This window comes from Equus quagga, chromosome 16 (assembly GCF_021613505.1).
Source record: "Equus quagga isolate Etosha38 chromosome 16, UCLA_HA_Equagga_1.0, whole genome shotgun sequence".
NCBI classification, from domain to species: Eukaryota; Metazoa; Chordata; class Mammalia; order Perissodactyla; family Equidae; genus Equus; species Equus quagga.
The window spans coordinates 12,063,362-12,081,748 of NC_060282.1; the positions used below are offsets into that span (position 1 = coordinate 12,063,362).

The 18,387-nt window shown below is 46.1% G+C and overlaps 1 protein-coding gene across 1 annotated transcript in view; it reads left to right on the top strand.

Moving 5' to 3' along the window:
* The window catches only part of ASAP1 (ArfGAP with SH3 domain, ankyrin repeat and PH domain 1), a 307,119-nt gene that overhangs the window by 24,686 nt on the left and 264,046 nt on the right, over positions 1 to 18,387 (top strand). Inside the window, exon 2 of the mRNA XM_046641983.1 lies at positions 11,587 to 11,713. Within this exon, the coding sequence (XP_046497939.1) occupies positions 11,587 to 11,713 (127 nt within the window). The remainder of the gene's footprint in view (positions 1 to 11,586; positions 11,714 to 18,387) is intronic.

Genomic DNA, 18,387 nt, shown 5'->3' on the forward strand with positions numbered 1-18,387 from the left:
TTGAAAAATTGATAGACCTGTGTTTGAATCTTAGCCTCTCCACTTACGAGTTGCAGGACCACTTCTCTGAGCCTGTTTCCTATCCATTAAACACAAGAAGAGAAATAGCTACTTTCTACAATTGTTGTAAGGTTTAAACAAAATCATGCCTGCAAATTGCCTTGTATGTAGTAGGTACTAAAGGTAGGCATTTAGTTATTATTAATGAATACATTGTGCCTTCTGCCTGCATCAGCATATTATTTATTTGAGATATAATTCACTTAACATAAGATTTACCCTTCAGGGTATATAATTCAGTGGTTTTAGTTTATTCACAATCACCACCATGATCTAATTCCAGAACATTTTCATCACTCCTCAAAAGAAACCTCGTAACCATTGGCTGTCACTACTCCTTCCTCCTTTCCCTCAGCTTCTAGCAACCACTAGACTGTTTTCTGTCTCTGTGGATTTGCCTATTCAGGACATTTTGTATAAATGGAATCATATAATATGTGACCTTTTGTGCCTTTCACTTGGCATAATGTGTCTTTCAGTTTCGTCCATGTTGTAGCACGTATCAGTACTTCATTCCTTTTTTATGGCTGAATAGTATTCTATTGTATGGATCTGCCACAGTTTATTTATCCATTCATCCACTGATGGACATTTGTGTTGTTTCCACTCTTCATCTCTTATGAATCATGCTGCCGTGAACATTCATGTACAAGTTTTTGTGTAGCTAAGTGTTTTCATTTCTCTTGGGTGTATATTTAGAAGTGGAATTGCTGGGTCATATGGTAACACTGTATTTAACCTTTGAGGAAGTGCCAGTTGTATCCAGGGCTGCTGAACCATTTCACAGTCCTATCAGCATGTGTGATGGTTCTAGTGTCTCCATGTCCTCTCCAGCACTTGTTACTTTCCATCTTTTTTATCATATCCATTCAGTGTGTGTGAAGTGGTGTCCCATTGTGCTTTTGATTTGCATTTCCCTAGTGGATAATGATGTTGAGCATCTTTTCATGTGCTTATCCATTTGCATGTCTTCTCTGGAGAAATGTCTATTCAAGTCCTTTGCCCATTTTTAAACCAAGTTGTCTTTTTATAGTGGAACTCTAAGAGTTTATATATTTTAGATGCTAGATCCTTATCAGATACATGATTTGCAAATATTTTCTCCCATTTTTGTTATGTGTATTGTCTAATTTACTCTGTCGTAAACAATCCTTTGAGGTGGATATTGTTATCTCCGTTTTGCAGATGAGGAAGCTGAGGCTCTGAGGCAGTGAATATCTTGTCTAAGTAACACATTTACTATCTGTGAAGATGGTACTGGAACCCAGGAAAAGATTAACCAGGGCTCTTTTCATTTTATTCGTAGAAACCCGTCTCAGATCAGCTTCTGCTACAAAAGAAGCATAGTTGCTCACATACCGTGGAAGTCCAAGGGCGGGACTGGCATCAGATGGGATAGAGTCTGTAACCGGTGGTTCAAATTATGTCACTGGGACTCTCTCTCTTTCTCTCTCTCTCTCTCTCCCTCCCTCCATTCTTTTTCCTCTCCCTCCCTCCATCTCTTGCCATCTTTTCTTAGCATCATTCTCAGGCAAGTTCTAAGTACCAGTGGCAAAGATGGTCGCCAGTAGCTGAAGGCTTACTAAGTCCTTTTGAGCTAGACTTCCAGAGAAAGTGTACCTCACTTTTTACCCCGGAATCCTTATCAGTCCTCCACTGGCCTTTGTTGGGTTAAATGCCTATTGGAGTACCCATTGATGCTGCTTTCAGGAGTCTGAGATACTCTGATGGGACAGCCTGGGTCCAGCCCTTTGGGTGGGAAGGTAGAGACATATGATTGACAGTCTCTGAAGAATCACATGGAGTCGGGGAGGGGTAGTTCCTAAAAGAAGGGGCTATGTGGGGCGGACAGAAAATATGGTTGATGTCCTACAAGGTCTGTCTGAATGGCTAAGTTCAAGATGCCAAAATTAGTTGGAGGGTAAATGAAAGTTAATTCCTGAAACAAAATATTAAGAGAAAAGTCAGTTTATTCGCAAAAGACAAATGAAAGATATTGAAAGTAGTGATCCCCAGATCCAGTCAACAGTGAATCCTCTGCTGTCCACTCAGACATAGCAATTTTATAAATTAGATTGTATAATACCTCGAAATCTCCAAGGTCAGAGCACAAAGACTGATTTTTCAAAAAACAAAATAAAAAACAGGGAACAGAAGCTAGATGCGTCTGTTAGAGGTTTGCTAGCAATTGTAGAGTTGGTTTTTTTTTTTTAATTAGAGCCCCTAGTGTGATTCTGGATGTTCACATTTGAGAATGATGTTCACCAAGTAGCATATGCTAAGCAGAAAAACTCTGCAGTAGGTGGGCAGTTTTCCCTATTGAAATTGAGAAATGCCCTACATTTGACATAATTCCGGAATTTCACGTAATTCACAGCAATAGATTCATATACTCTGGGGTGCCCCTAACAGGAGCCCCCAACCCGGCACTGATGACCTCCAGACTGTTCTTCACTTCCATGTAGATCTTGAGGGAGAGCTGGGGGCCTTGTCGTGTTTGACATTGGTTGTAAGACTGATGTCAAAAAAGAATTCATTGAATTACAGTATGTTATTGCCCCAGGACCTCAGAGAGCTTCTGCTCCAGGTTCCTGGTTTTAACTACAAGGAAAAGGAGACCCAAGGAGGTGAAAGGATTTGGCCGAGGGCAAGGAGCTGACCTCCCTGGCATGCCATGTTCCATCTCAGTGCTAAAGTCACAAATAGCTGTCACTTTTTCTTCTTGAGTAGTGTTTCAGACGATCAGCAGCTTTGAAAACTGCTCATAGAAATAGGTCTTACCTGGGCTTTGGGCAAAGCAGAGAAAGAGCCATACATGAAATGACTTTTGGACTTGACATTCATGGGTCACTTATTTTAAATACATATTTATTTTCTGTTTGAATTCTTTGAATGTTTCATCAGTTGTGCTGAAAACTTGTATCTCTACCTAAGTGTGAGCTCCTTGAAGGGCTGTGTCTTACGTATTCTTTTTTTTTTTAATTTTTAAAAAAAAATTTTTTTAATTTAATTTTTACATGATTTTGTCATTCTATTACCTCTCCTCCAAGTCAGGAGGTTTTTGTGTTTTTTTTGGTGAGGAAGATTGGCTCTGAGCTAACATCTATGCCAGTCTTCTTCTACCTTATGTGGAATGCCACCACAGTGTGGCTTGACCAGTGGTGCTAGGTCTGCACCCGGGATCCAAACCTGTGAACCCTGGTCTACTGAAGCAAAACGCGCAAACTTAACCACCACGCCACCGGGCCGGCCCCCTGTCTTATGTATCTTTTTGGCTCCTGAAGAGTCTAGCATAGGACCTATTTAGAATACAAGTGATGGTAGTGGTAGCTAACACTTATTGATCATTTCCTATACACCAGGCAGAGTGCTAAGCATCTTGCATGGATTATCTCATTTAAACCTTAGGACAACCTTATGAGAGAGAGATCTTCTATCTTCCTCTTAAACGTAAATAAACTGATATTAAGCAAATTGCCTAAGGTAACAATTCCTAAGTGGCAGAACTAGAATTTCTGAATATCTTCTGAAAATTTTCCAAATAATCTGAATCCAGATTGTATGCTCTTAACCACTAGAAAGGTTACAAAGGTGCTTAATAACTGTTTGTGGAGTGGCAGTGCACTGATGGGTTCCAACCTAATACATCTTCCCCCCATTGGGGGATGTCCTCAGCAACTCAGAAGACAGTGGTCTCATCTCTGAAAATGTCCAAGGGGGAAAGAACTTGTCAATCAGGAGAGGAAAGTGGACTTGGCCAAAGAAGGAATTGCACCTACACTCTGCGTGTGCTGTGGGGCCGCCCGGGGTTGGGGGAAGGGGTGGTTGTTTACAAAGATATCTTGACTGATTCCCACTGTTAAAGTCACAAAACATCTCTGTCCTTGTTTCTCATGATTTCTTACCTTTTATAGAGGGGCTCTTAAGGAAGGGCAGGGGGTGGGATGGGAAGACTTAGAATGTCCATCTACTGACGTTGATTGTCCTCAAGCTCCCAGCTTACTTAACTGACTTTGGAGATCAGGAAAGGTGAGAAAGAGACAGAGAATGAAAAAGGAGGTAGGTACTACTCTAGGCTCAGACTACTCAGAGTCTTCTTGCTCAAAATTAGGGGCATCAGTTAAGTGATCTGTGCCAAATTTTATATGGTTACCATTTTTAAATGGTAGGCAAATGTCTATAGGCCTTCCTTGATACTATGATGCAAAGCCCAACATAATATGTTCTTAACTGGGAGTTTCAGATATCTTTCTGGACACAACATCTTTAACTTGTCTTTTAAATATAACTAGGGAAGGTAGAGGAGTGGGAAAACCCTTGGGAACCAGGATACCTGGGATTGGGCCCTGGTTCCCCACAAATCTGCCTGTGCATGCTGGGCAAGTCATTCACCCACTTGAGAATCAGTTTCTTCATCTGGAAAAATGAAAGGATCAGAAACCACATTATCCTTGAAATTCTCCCTGGCTCTGGTAGTTTGTGATGACGTTAGATGATGGAAGCGACTCTAAGAACTAGGATGCCTCTTTTCAGTTCTCCTCCCCCAATTCTCTCACACCCCTCCCCGAGTAAATGTTCATTCCTTCATTCGTCCATGTGTTCATTCTTTCATCCATCCCTCGTTCCCTCCATCTCTTCAGTCAGTGTCTCTTAAGCACCTGGGTCTCTGGCCTGCAGCAGTGAATGGAGAACCCCCTCGTCTCACGGAGCTCAGCCTAGTGGGAGAAATAGAACTATTTGGAAAATGGTGCAGTGGAAAAGGGTGTCATAAGAGAGGCATGTTCTCAGTCTCGAGCTAGCGCAGAAGTGGGCATGAGTAAGTGTGATCAGCTAAACTGAAAACAAAACAAATTCCTCCGCAAAGAAAAGAAACCTGGATGTTCCAGCAGTTTTTCTCATTTTTCAGGTTAATGTTTCTTTTTTGAAATAAACTAAGATTTAAAATCCCTCACTCCTACAGATTGCAAGTTTTTAAGAATCCCATATAACACCACAATTTTCCTTCACTAGAGGTTGTTTTACTTATATTAGAAATGATGTTGCTCGTAAAAGGGAGCCAGTTAAATCCAAAACACATTTATTGGGGGTCCCCTGGAGGCCTGTACTAGGCAATGCCTTCCATGGGGAAGAAAAGGCCTGCAGGGTTTGAATTCAGACTGGCTTTGAATAGCAGTTCTCCACTTATTAACTTGACCTTGAGCAGACTGTGCCTGTCTCCGAGTTCTCTCAGCAGAAAGCATGGGACCACACTAGGCTACTGGGGAGATTTCAGGAGATGGTACTTGTAAAATGCCCAATCTGGGGCTCCAGGAACCTCCTGTCCCCTCCCTCAGTTCCTTGGGGATGTAGGTGATACAGATAAGGTCACCATTTAGTCCCCCGGTGCCCTCAGGGAGTGACAGTCTGGGAATTTTGTAACGCAGGAAACTCAGCAGGAAGATCTGAGTTCTGAGCTGAGCCCTGCCACTAACAGAGCTATAGGTCTCCGGAGAGGTTCTCAGTGTCTCCATGTGCACATGAGTCTGAAGTCCCTCTGAGCAGTGCCAGCATGCTCCTGTTGCTACGGCAGAGGGAGAGAGGCAAGATGACAACCATCCATGCAAAGATTAATCCCAACTGGAGGACTGGAGCAAAGGGAGTGCTCTCCAGACCAGTCAAGCTTGCATTTGAGTTGGGCTTGTAATGAGTTCCCCAGGAGGAAAAGAAGATAACACATGGGCTCCAACAGGAAATTATCCTGGGGCTGTAGACCCATTGTCTTGGATGAGCGCGGAGTGCAGGGTGGCGAACCACATGGCTGTGAAATCAGACTGCTCAGTCTTGCTCCACCACATGCCAAGGTGACCTCTAAGCTTCAGGTTTTCCCTCTGTTTAAATGGGGACCATACCAGCACCTGCTGTATTTGGTTGCTTCCAGTATTAGGGGAGGTCGTGCCTGCAGTGGCTCAGAGTGGTACAAGGCATATAATAAGCACAACACTTATTAGTTGATATCATTTTACAGGACAGAACAGAAATATATTCCTGAGTTCATTCTGTTGATATTTGCACTATGAGCCCTCTGGATTCCCAGTGCACCGCCTGCCCCTTTTCCTCCTCCCTCCATCAACAGGAACAGGGAGGTAGAACAGAGAGCAGTTTTTTGTCTCCAAACAAACCATGCTCTCCTCTTTACTTACTGAGAACACTCTAGTGGTTTTACTAGGAGTATTTAAATTAAATTAAGCACATTTGGGACTAGAATGGGCTTTTTAAAAAAATTATTACTACATGAAATTGCATGAGTGCACTTGGGAAGCACTCATACAAGGCACATGACAAAAGTCTTTAGTTTAGGAAGAATATGGCAGCATGAGCCTAGTGCTGAAACACACAGACTCAAATACATCGTTCCCTCCTCCTCGCCGCCCCCCCCTCCACTTTCCTTTCTTCTAGCACATCATTAAGATGGTAGAAAATGAATTTATGAGTTACCAGGTGAAATAAGGAAATAAGAATACTTTCTTGGTTGCTTGGGTTGGGGAAAATACGTAACCAGAGGTATAGTCAAGAGACCGATTTTGCAGGTGGTGGAAAAAGTACTAGATTTCATCTGCCAGGCTCAGAGACATTAGGTCGCAGCGAGATTTCATCGTGTCTCAGTTTCCATTATTGTAATACTCCCATATCAGGACTGTTATGTGAGTGAATTCAGACACTGCATGTAGAACGACGAGGGCAGTGCTGGGCCCAGGAGAGCAACTCAGAAAGCAGTATCCTATAACCCAGGAGCCTCAGGTTTCTCTCTGGTAAATCTGGGATAATTATATTTACCTTATAAAGTTGTCACGATATTTAAAGAAGGATATGTGTGTCCAAAATTCTATACTTAGCAAAATGTCTGGTACATAGAAGGTCTCAGTGAATTTTTTGTGGAAGCAATATCAGAATTTACATCTCCAAGTAAGTGTTCAGTATTCCCATGAGATCTGAAAAGTATTGTTTACTTATGATATGTCAGACCCTGCCAAGCCCTTTATGTGCCTTAGCTCATTGAATCCTCAGAGTACTAAGAGAGAGCTATTTTCATTGCCCCTATTTTGCAGATCTGGAAACTGAGACTCAGATTGAATTACTTTAACAAGGTCTGTTAGCATGGCAGAGATGTGAGCCCAAGTCTTTCTCATATGAGAATCAGCGTATAACTCATGCTCTTGCAAAATAAATGCCCTGTTCTATCCTCTAGAAGTTGCCTTGTTCAAAATATTATTCTTTACAAGAAATGTGATCCCTGAAAACAAGGCTTTTATTTTATGGTGTCCACTCACTTCTGATCCTGATGAGTATTTATCCTATTTGACTCTAGATACGGTTTATTTAGTTCCAAAATCCAGAACCATCACTAATGGATCTGACCTCACAAAGGATACTTACCAGAATAAAGCCAGGTCTCTGGAGACTATTCCCAAATCCAAGATCCCAGACTTTGGGAATTCCTGTGCAGCGTCCCCTCCCCCTCTTCTTTCCTCCTCCAGGTGACTAATTTAGAGATATATCTGAGTCATGGAATGAAAAGAGATGTATTTATAGTCATACTTCACATAAAAGGGAGTTCAAAGGGAATAACATTGGTTGATTGTTCACTATATGTCAGCCACTTTATCCACATCTTCTCATTTCATTTCACATAACAACCTGTAGCATAGTTTTATTATTACCCTAATTTTGCAGATGAGAAAACAAGGCTAATAAGTGACAGAGCAGAGATTCAAACCTAGGTTCACATATCACAAGGCATATTCTCTTCCCACTGTATCCCATTGCTCCTGTCCCATGAAGGCTTTGGGAGCCTTTGATGAATGCTGTTAATTCCATCCTATCAGTTTGGGATGCTGGCTAGCACTGTTGACCAGAGCATCAATAGCTCTTCTTGGTTTCTTGGGCTCACAGAGCACCCCCAACTCTTCACAGTCACTCTCCCACCCCTGGTATGTTGTTAGCCATCTTCAAATGCACCCCCTTGGTTGTTAGGCAGATGGATGAGGGTGAAGCCTGCAACTAGAAATATGACTCAGCCAATTCCCTGATGACAGTGGGGCCAGTAGTACCACCACTGTCCATAAGAATAAGCCTCCGCTATTCTTACTGCCTCTTTTCAAGGAGATGGAGAGCATCCTGCAAGAACCACTGTCTTACCCCAGTCAGCAGTGCTCAGAGTAAGAAACTGGCATGAGTGCAAGAGTGTTGAATAGTCTTTGATGGGGATTATGATGTGACAACAAAGATGATGCCTGCTGTATATAAAGCCGGGCATGCACAACTATAAGTGTGTGTGTCTGTTTGTTTCCTGGCTCTGGAAAAGATGATGTATATTTCTAAGCAGCTCCACACAAAGAAATCCAGCCTTTAAGTTTTGCCTACACCAGGCTCTATTCGCTTTTAGATATACAGGAATGGTTTTCAGGGTATTTGAGAAAATGAGAGGTGCAGATGGTTTGCACCGGGGCATGGTTTCAAATTTAAAGAGGATTATGGCCCATGAACTCTAGAAATAGTGGGTAGAGGTGTGAACCTTTGAAATTCTAATTGCAGACCAGACTGAGGAGGTATATACTTACCGGGGCACAATATCTCATTGTTCACATATTCCTTTCTTGGCCAGAGGAGATGGAGAGGAGGAGCAGATATATAACATAATCTTCAAATGAAACTGAAACAACAGTTGATGGTAGCAGTTTGGGCTTTCTGGTGAATTCAGTCAGGAAAGAAATCCCCGGCTGTTTACTACCGCAGTTAGCTTAGCTGCTTGTAATAATCTTTATTCCTTGCGTCTGTAGACCTGAGGGTATGCACAGACTCAGCTCCAGCTGGGAGGGAGCTGTGTGGTCATTTTGACACCCACCCCTTTATTTTACAAGTCACAAGGTGACAGCAGCAGTTATTAGAAGAGAAAGGTCTGGAATCCAGGGCTCCTGGAATTGAGACAATTATTCACTGACTCTAGGCTTTTATAATGGCTTTTACTTATGGGGTGTTTACTATATGCCATACAAATGGGATGGAAGGAGCTGCCGGCCCAGCAGAGGTGACAGGCACTAGATGACAACTTGGAATAGAGGGACGAGTAGAATCAATGCAAAATCAAAGTCTAAATTGATTTCCAGACCAGAGGAAGAGGAGTGGATGGAAGTCTAAGTGCTGGGTGTAATGCTCTTTACGGCTTCATGGAATAGCTTGCTCCAAGTCACAGAATTTTCCAGATGCAGGATGACCTAGTTGGTATGTGGAACTATACTTCTGGGTGGCTCATAGACCAAAAGCCAACGTTCTGTCAACCACTGCACATGAGCAAGTGACCTCTAGAAACAGGTTTTCAACTGCCTGCTATCGCCATCTGGCTGTTTCCCCAGAACCTCAACCTCAGTGTATCCCAAACCAAACTTTGAAAGGAGAAAGTGGGTGCCCATTTATTTATTTACATGTTTTTCATAATGCCTCTCAAAGTTGATTTCTCAACACTTCACTTTGCCAGGGGAGTCTTTGTTGGTGGTTGGTGCCTTAGGAACATCTTCCTTTAGTTAGCTGAAACACTTGTCTACCTGACATTGATGAGCATTCGCTGGAGGCACAGTGCTGGTTCAGTACAGACAACACAGGGAGACCAACCCTTCAGCTCTCATAATGGCTTTGCTGTCCACAAAGCACTTTCTGGTCCATTATCACTTAACAGCCTCATGGTGGTGACCTTACATTTCCTCTTCACGTGAGGCAACTGAAGGCCAAAATCCCATAGCCAACAAGATATCTATGGGATTCAGCTTCTCTTCTTTTCTGCTTAAGATGTCACCTTGGCAGAGTGGCCTTCTCTGAGCATTCCTTATGCTATAGAACCCCCATCACTTTCTTACTTTATACATACTCCACTTTATGTTACGTATTTGTTGGCTGTCTGTTTCCCTACTAGAAGTAAGCTCATGAGAGCAGGGGCATTGTCCTTACTAAATCTTCAGGGCACATAGTAGGCTCTTAGTAAATGTTGCCACAGTAAGCGAGGTGATGCGTTTTCATTTGACAACCACTCGGTTGTTTCTCTGTGCCGGCCCAATGCTAAGACAAGGTCCCTGCCTTGGGGCACTCCGTTGTAGTCAGGGGTAAGGACCAGAGAACAGACTGATAACCATAGAAGATGGCAGGAACTCAATCGTAGGGGAGGCCAGAGGACCAGCCTTCCACCCGAAGGGGGCGCATTTGGGAGATGAGTTTATAAGGTCGCTCCTATTGGTTCCAATTGCAGGAGCCAGTCGTGCGGAGCTTTCTTTTTTTTTGCCTTTTCTTTTTTAAACCAATTTCATCTGCAATCAATGGTGAGAAATTAAATGGATTCCTTGGACTAAGTCGATTGAGCTGGTTAGCCATCTGCCGGGGCCGAGGAATGAGCAATCTGTTGGTACTTTTTCCGCTGAAATTTGGCATCTGCTTAGCATTGTACACCATTTGCACCTCGGGAAGTGCCTTTTACACTCCCTGACCCTCGTCTGTCCTCTGGGTTTAAAAAAAAAAGTGCTAATGGGAAGATTAGAAAATTGTGAAAAAGCAAAAAAACTCTTATTTGTCTTCACTTAGCATTTGAGCGATCTAAGCGGCGGCGAGCGCCCTGCGAAGGGACCGCGGGCGGGAGCGGGCGAGCGGGCGAGCGGGCAGCTGCAAGCCTGGTCGCCGGCCGCCTTCTCGCCCGGGCGCCGCCCGCTCGGCCCGCGGCCCTCGCAGCAGGAGGCGGCTCTCGCGGCCTCGCCTCCTGCACCCACACGAGACTGAAAAAGCACGCGCACAACTTTTTCTGGTCCCCCTTCTTGCAAAACGCTCGCGGAACCAGCTCGCTGAAGTAATCGCTCCGGGGGCGGCCCGACACGCGGGCTTCCGGAGCCCGGAGAGCCGCGCTGCCCCCACCCGGCGCCCGCGTCAAAACGTGGCCGGGGAGGCGGGGCGCGGGCGGGGCGGGGCGGGGCGGGGGCGGGGCGGGCAGCGGGGGCGGGGCGGGGGCCGCGGCGGGGGGCGACGGCGCGTGCGCAGAGCACTTCCTTGTTTGTCCCCGTGACTGAAGCGGGAGCGCCGCCCCCCCGCCCGCCCGCCCGCAGGACTGTGTGCTCAGTCAGTCGGTGTCCTCGCCGCCGCCTGTCAGCGCGTCTGAGGAGGCAGCGCCGGCCGCTCCGAGCCGCTCGGCCCCGGCCGCCCCCGCGCCGCGCCCCCTCCCCGCCGCCGCCGGCATGAGCAGAGGGAGGCGGGTCCCGGAGAGCCCCCTGCCTCGCGCGCCGCTCGGAGTTTGAAGGGCCGCGCGCCGAGCGCCCGAGCGCCGCCGCTGCCGCCGCCGGCTTCGCCCGCTCTCTCTCCCGCCGCCGCCGCCGCCGCCGGGGACGGGAGCCGCGCCAGTCCGGGCGGCGGGTGGCGGGCTGCGCGGGGCGTTCATGAGCCGCCGGGCGGCCGGCGGCCCCGGGAGCCTGCGCCGTGACTCACCCCCCGCCCCCGCTTGTGTCTCGCCCCCCTCGGCAGGATGCCGGACCAGATCTCCGTCTCCGAGTTCATCGCCGAGACCACCGAGGACTACAACTCGCCCACCACGTCCAGCTTCACCACGCGGCTGCACAACTGCAGGAACACCGTCACGCTGCTGGAGGAGGTAGGTCGGGGCCGGCGCGCCCCCCGGGGACCCCGGCCCACCCGCCGCTCGCAGCCGCTGCCTCGCAGTGGGATGCTCTCGATTTCCGAGCCGGGGAGGGAGGGGGTGTTGGGGCCTGGGGGAGCCACACCCCCTCCGGGAGACCCCTCCCCTCGCTCCCAGGTGAATGGGGGACTTCGGTTGTGCAGCCCCCTGCCCCATTTGCCCCGGGGCCGATCCCCGGGGGCTGGAGGTGGGGAGAGGACTGAGCGAGCTCTGGACACCCTGAGGAAGAAGAGGGAAGTCCTCTCCCTGTCTTGCGCCCTTTCTGGATGCCAGGCAGTCTGCTCGGCTCTTTCGGCATCCTTGGGACCCACTCATAACCCGAAAAGTAGGTGGGGTCAGGCCACCGAGGGCAGAGGGAGGCGAAGCAACGTGGCCAAGGTCACCGGCAAGGGACTGGGAGATGGTCAGTGAATGCATCTCTCCATGGCCCCGCTGGGCCAGGCAGGCTTAGCTGCTTCGTTAGGCAAGGGCCGGTGGAAAAATCCCGGAGGAATGAGAGGGAACTCGGGCTGGGACTGCCTCAACCCCAGGATTCCTCCTCCAGGTGCCTGAGGCCCTGGGTGGAAAGAGAGATCTGTGCAGACGGGTCCCCACCCGGCTCCCCTCGCCCGAGGGTTTGGAGAGCTCGCAGGCGGCTGCGCCAGCAGGACTTGCCCACAGGGCGCTCGTACGCTGTGAGCAGAGACCTGAGGCCCATGCTGCCTGGAGGAGCTGGCCAGCCAGGGAGAAGGGAGGCCTGAGAAGGCAGGAAGAACAGCTCCTCTTATCTGGACCCTTCATGAAGCCTTATGGGTGTCCAGGGGCAGGGCCAAGGGCGTAGCAATTTCCTTTAAAATTTTTAAGAGAATTGGTGTTAGGGCGGGGTGGGTAGGTTAGGAGCAACCTGGGAGCCCAAGAGCTGCAGACGCCTCTGAAGCTCTATAAAAATAGGACATTTGCCCTGGAACTCTGCACCATCTGTAAGTGCCATAAAGCACCACTCCCCTCCAAACAAGCCAAACCTATTTCAACTCGAAAAGACAGCATTGGGGAAGTTAGGGAGGAAGATCGTGTTCCCTGGGTGGATTATCTTGTGGTTGGCTTATTGGAGGTTTGGGGAGCTCTTTCTGATTTATGCTCACCATGGCCAGCCCTCTGTTATGTTGAGAAACTTGGGCTTCTGTGGGTGGACTGCTCTTGATATGGCTTTGATGCTCTTCAGGCCAGGTTACATGCAGAACTGGCATTCTGAAGCCCAAGGGGTCCTAAATTTCAGGAGTGGAGAGATTTCTGTTCATGCTGGGTCCATCTTGCTTGCCTGATGCTGCAAATTCTATGCCAGTTGAGGATGCTTCTAGAGTTCTCTTTGAAGCTAATGTTGGGTTATTGAACTGAATTTTGAAATTCAGTTGGAGAAATACCACCCAACTTAGTTTGTTTGAAAGCCAGAGATAAATAGATCTTTTGTGTGTATATGTGTCTTTGTGAACTGTCGGTCTGTTGCACCAGCTCAATTGGTTCTTAGCATCTGGGATTAAACTGAGTTGCCAGGCATTCCGTCTCATGCTGGGTCTGTCCTTCACTTAATTGTGATAAATTGGAATATGTTGATATAGGAGCATTTTGCATCCTTTTTCTGTAGTAACTGTGTATGTCTCTGAAGGATGTGACATTGATTAGACTGAGCGGTTATTTTCCTTCTAGATAAATTCTTCAGTGCCTGCTAATAGAGCTGTCAGTTATTTTAACTTCCCCTCCTCATCCTGTACACTCAGATAGTGTCACTGTATTCTGTTTGTGTGGGATGTGATAAGGGTAAGTAGTTGGTGATGCTCTTTGTAGGGGTATGTACCTATATTTTGCAGCTACATCAGAGAATAGGGTGAGTGTTAAATTTCATGCAGCTGCCCTTGCTCTTAGTTTGAGGTAACTCAATTTAAAAGCAAATGCAACAGATACATTTTTTTTGGTGAGAAATACTTTTGTAAGCTTAGGTAAAAAAATAGATCTAATCATAATACAAATGTCATCACCTATGAACTTGAGAAGGAATTGGAACAAGGCTAGAAGTTCAAAAGTGTCGTGTTAGAGTACGATTATAATACTCCTGTTCTCAAAAATATAACAGTAAATGTTTCATCTAGAATGGCACAGTAACTTTGTAATTCTTTTTCTGAACTTGAGTTCAGTGCTGGTCAAGAAGTCATTGTCCCCCATCTGCATCTTTTAACTCTTGAATCCTATTCCATGAGGTTGGACTCATGAATAATTGCCTTTTGCATAAATCTGAAATAGACCCTTTGGTTCCTTGTTGGTAGATCGCCACCACAGTTGAATTTTTGTTTTTAACTCTAAGCTTACGTATATGGAAGGGGTACCTTATGATAAATATCTTAAGTGGATCAGAATTCAGTTCTTAAAAAATATGGGGCTTAAGGTTATTTCCCTCAAAATAGAAGGAAAAGTTTTGGGGCAAACCACAAAATCTTGTTAGCATATGCTTCACAAGAGAGATGCTTGGACACTTTCAGAACGCTGTTTGTGCTGTCTTGTGGTTATTCTTAGGAATAGGACTTTTGGGTACTTTTTTGGTGATGTGGAAACTCAGGAGTAGGAATTCATTTGGGCAGCTTGGAATTTTTTCTTTTTGAAAAGTCTTTTTCTAGTTCTAGTGATTAAATAGCTTCTTGTCTATTTCGGTAATTTTTTTGCCCTTTGCATTCCTAATAAACATACATAAGTCTCAACTAAAAATCTATGTTAGATCTCCAAGATTGGAACCCCAGATTACCCCACACTCTCCCTTTTACTGTGTCCTGTTGGCAAAGAGTGTGCCTTGCTTTGCAGATGTTGGTGCTTTTATTTAAATTTCTCTGAGATGAGCCCTCTAGGAAATGGGTCAGAAATATATGGTAAAAGAGGCAGAGAGTTTACTTCTGGGCTTCCCTCTGGAGGTGAAGGGTCCCACATGGCTCTGGGAGTTATGGTGTGGCTGGCACACAGTGATTGCCTGCATTGGGGAGGCAGGAATGGATTGGCTGCCAAGATTTCATCCTGGTGTGTGAGTGTTTTCCAAGCAAAAAGCCAGTGTTTTGCTTATTCAGCAACCAAAGCACACTGACGTGTGCCATTTTACTCGTGACCGTTTGGAAGTTATGAGTAAATGACTGAGACCAGGAGAGGACAGTTTTCCCAAGAAGGGAGCAAGCAGGCCTTTCAGGACCCCTGTCAGGGCACAGTAGGAGAGACTCCATTTAAAGGCATAGGTTGGTCAATATTTAGTGCTTGTTGAAAGAGGGTCCAACATGATAAACGAAGGGCTGCTTGGTTATTTGATAGTGGGCCAGCATTTTATATTCAGTGACACTGGAGGAGGCATGTTCTGCCCATTTATTGAGCAGCTGCTCTGTACCAGGCCCCTTGTAGGCACATGGCATGCATGGTCACATTTACCCCTCATCCATGCTTTGTGAAGAAAGGATAATTGTTATCTCCACTTTACAGAGAAGAGAATTGAGGCCTAGAGAGGTGAAATGGTTTGCCCCAAAGTCAAATGGCTAGTAAGTAAATGGAGTTAGAAAATCCTTTAACAGTTAAGACATAAAATAGATGTTTTACATGGCTGCAGAGGCATAGTCAATGGCTTTGTAGAGAATGTAGGAGGCTTCTTCCTGTTCATTGTACCTTTTAATTTTGATCCCATGAAACAGAGGTGCCTCAGTTCCTAAGTGGCTTAGTTTTTCTTCTTGTTCCCATTTGCAAGAGTTCTTACTAGTAATACTTGAGTACACTTTTTTGCCCCCTGTGCTTTCAAAGATTTGGGTATGGTTTTTCAGATTCAAATGTGGGGACTTATTTGAGCATAATCCGGGAACAGCATTCACTCAGCACATTTTGGGGAGCACCTGCTGTGTACAAGTCACTTTGCTAAGCCTTGCTGAGCTATTGGGGTTGTTTTCTGGATTGTGATACAGAGCAACAGTGGTCTTTGAGAAGGAGATAAATAGGGCTCTCACTGTTAACAAGGTAGAAAGGAGCCGTTCATAGGTGGGGGGAATATACAGACGTTCACCCCAGCAATACAAGCCAAGTCACTCATAATACCACTCAATCAGCATACAAGTCCAGTGCCGGTCGCATGCCCAGCAGTGTGCTGGGCCCTGGGGATACCAAGATGAACAACCCTGCCCTCAAGAAGCACAGTCTAAAAGTTTTCTTAAGGGGACTGACCATTGAGTGTGGGTCTTGCATTAAAGGTCAACTTGTCCTAACGTATGCAAATGATGTGCTTAGTTCTTTTTGAAGGCACAGAAATGTTTGGCTAAATGAAGAAATGAATGAAGGTATGGAATGTAGATTGGTTATCAAGGCCTCTTTCATACGAGTTATTAGCGTTCCTACTGTGTGCAAGGCCCATACATACTACTGTTTAATGCTTACATTCACCCTACTGTTGTTGTTGTCCCCATCTTATAATAGTTAAGTATTTTGTTAAGGTCACACAAACAGTAAGTTGGGGATTTGGGAATGAATCCCATTTGTAGAGCTTCTCCATGCATGCCAGTCGGACTTCGTCTGTGTATATTCCCCCTCCATGCAAGTTTTAATTTTTACCCATATTCTTTTGGGCTGCTTCTTCCATGCTAGTGACTGGAAGTCAGCAGTCTTTGGTAAATGCTTTGACATCGTCGAGTGTTGTTTCATGGAATCTCACACATAGGACCTCTGTGGCCAGGGCTTGGAGTCTGATCTTGTTCATCAGCTCCCAGTGTTCTAGAATGCAAGAGCATTACCTAAGTTTTGAAAGCTGGTAAACTTAGTAGGAAGTGCTTCTTCTATAGCAGCTGCTAAACGTGGTTGTAGTCTTAAAGAAGACCAAGTCTCAGGAAGGGTTTAGATAAAAATCAAGGTTGGTCCTGTGCATTGCTTAAAGAAAATGTGCTGCCTTTGTCCCTGACCTCCGGAAGATAGAACAGCAAAGGGTGATCAAGCCTTCCCTTGAGGCCACTGTCCCACACAGAAACCTGGGCTCTGTGGCCCGACCGTCGGGCCCAGGCCTGAGGTACTTAGGTGAATTTCCTCTGCACGTAACCAGCACAGGTCAGTGAATGAAGAACACAGTTGCCTACAGAAGCACAGGGAGACGGAAACTCCCTTTATGTACCAAAGCTCATGCTTTTTCTAGAATGAGGTTCAAACCTGTGAGCCAGGTATTCCAAGCCAGTGCTCTTTGCCCTTTATATACATTTTTAGGGTTTAAAAAAAGTTTTCCACATCTACCATCTAATAAAACCCCTGTGTGGTAGCATTCCTATCATTCTTTTATATATGAATAAACCAGAGCCCAGAGAGGTAAAGTGACTTGCCCAAGGTCACACAGTAGTAGATGATAGACTTGGGCTCTGAATGCAGGATCTCTGGATCTGACCTTTCTGTTTGTTCTGTGTCTCACTGTGTTTTGGGCTTCCTGTCAGCTAGTTTCTTTTGTTTTGCAAGGCCCATAAAAAAAATAGCTACTGATTATTTTTCTTAATCCTACTTGATTTCTAACGCCAGAGAGGAGGAGTTGGAGTAGAGAAGAAAAAGGAAAAGACAGTTTCTTTTCTCCGTTGTTTCTCTTGTTAGACCTCTCTTGAAATCTCTGCCATTTGTAGTCAGAGACAGTGCTGCCACCGGTCCTCCTTGGGCTCTGAGGAAGTGAAAATGGCCCCGTGGCTTTCAGCTGCACCCTGGCATACTTAGTCTGGGACTGTTGACCAGCCTGCCTCTGCCTGGGAGCTGCCCACAGCCCTGGCTGAAGAACCACTACTCTTGGTTGGGGTTGCTGCAGGCTCTGGCTGTCTGCCTTCTGCCTTCCTGGCCATCCACAGCCCTGCCTTTTGGCTGGGTGCTGGGAATCATTGGACAGAGTTGAAGGGACCTGGGAGAAAATGTAACCTAGTGCTTGCCAGCCTAGGAGCCTAGTCTCCGAGGGGCCCATCAGTATCGTAATGGGGCTCTAATAGCCACTTTCAGTATTCCAGAAAAATTAGGAGACACTTCTCCTAATGGGGTTCTGTATAACTCACATGCCAGTTGTCTTTGCTTGTAGTCGAAATACATCAGCTCAGTAATGTAGCTCTGATAATCTTCTGCTGATCAGATGCTTGGATTGCCGTTACAGATTGCTAAAATTGGGAAGCAAACTGTTATCTCCTTCTTGTGATTGGTTTGCCAGAAGAACCTTCGAGTTTTGTATCCCCATGAGAGACAGCTGAGGCGGGATGAGAACCCACGCAGACCTAGTTGAATCATATTGCTTTCACATGTGGAGACTGAGGCCTAAAGATGGGAGGGAAATATTTCCCATATTTAGGCAGGGATTTGAGTTCAGATCTCCTGACCCCCAGCCTGGGCTGTTTGCACTCTGCTCTCCAAAAGGGCTATGGAGGCTGGTCGTACATGGATGGGGGGCACCTTTTCTAGTGCCGCTGCCTAGAGCTTGCTTCCAGGTAGGAGGGGTGGAGGGTAAACCTGAATTAGGAACCTGACCTTGCTAGCCAGTCTGCTGGTGTAAGTCCTGGTCTCACAGGACATGCTGTGTGAGGCCCAGCAGCCCTGCCTCATGCTGGGCTCAGAGGCTTTCATTAGAAGGATTGGTGGTGGTGGAT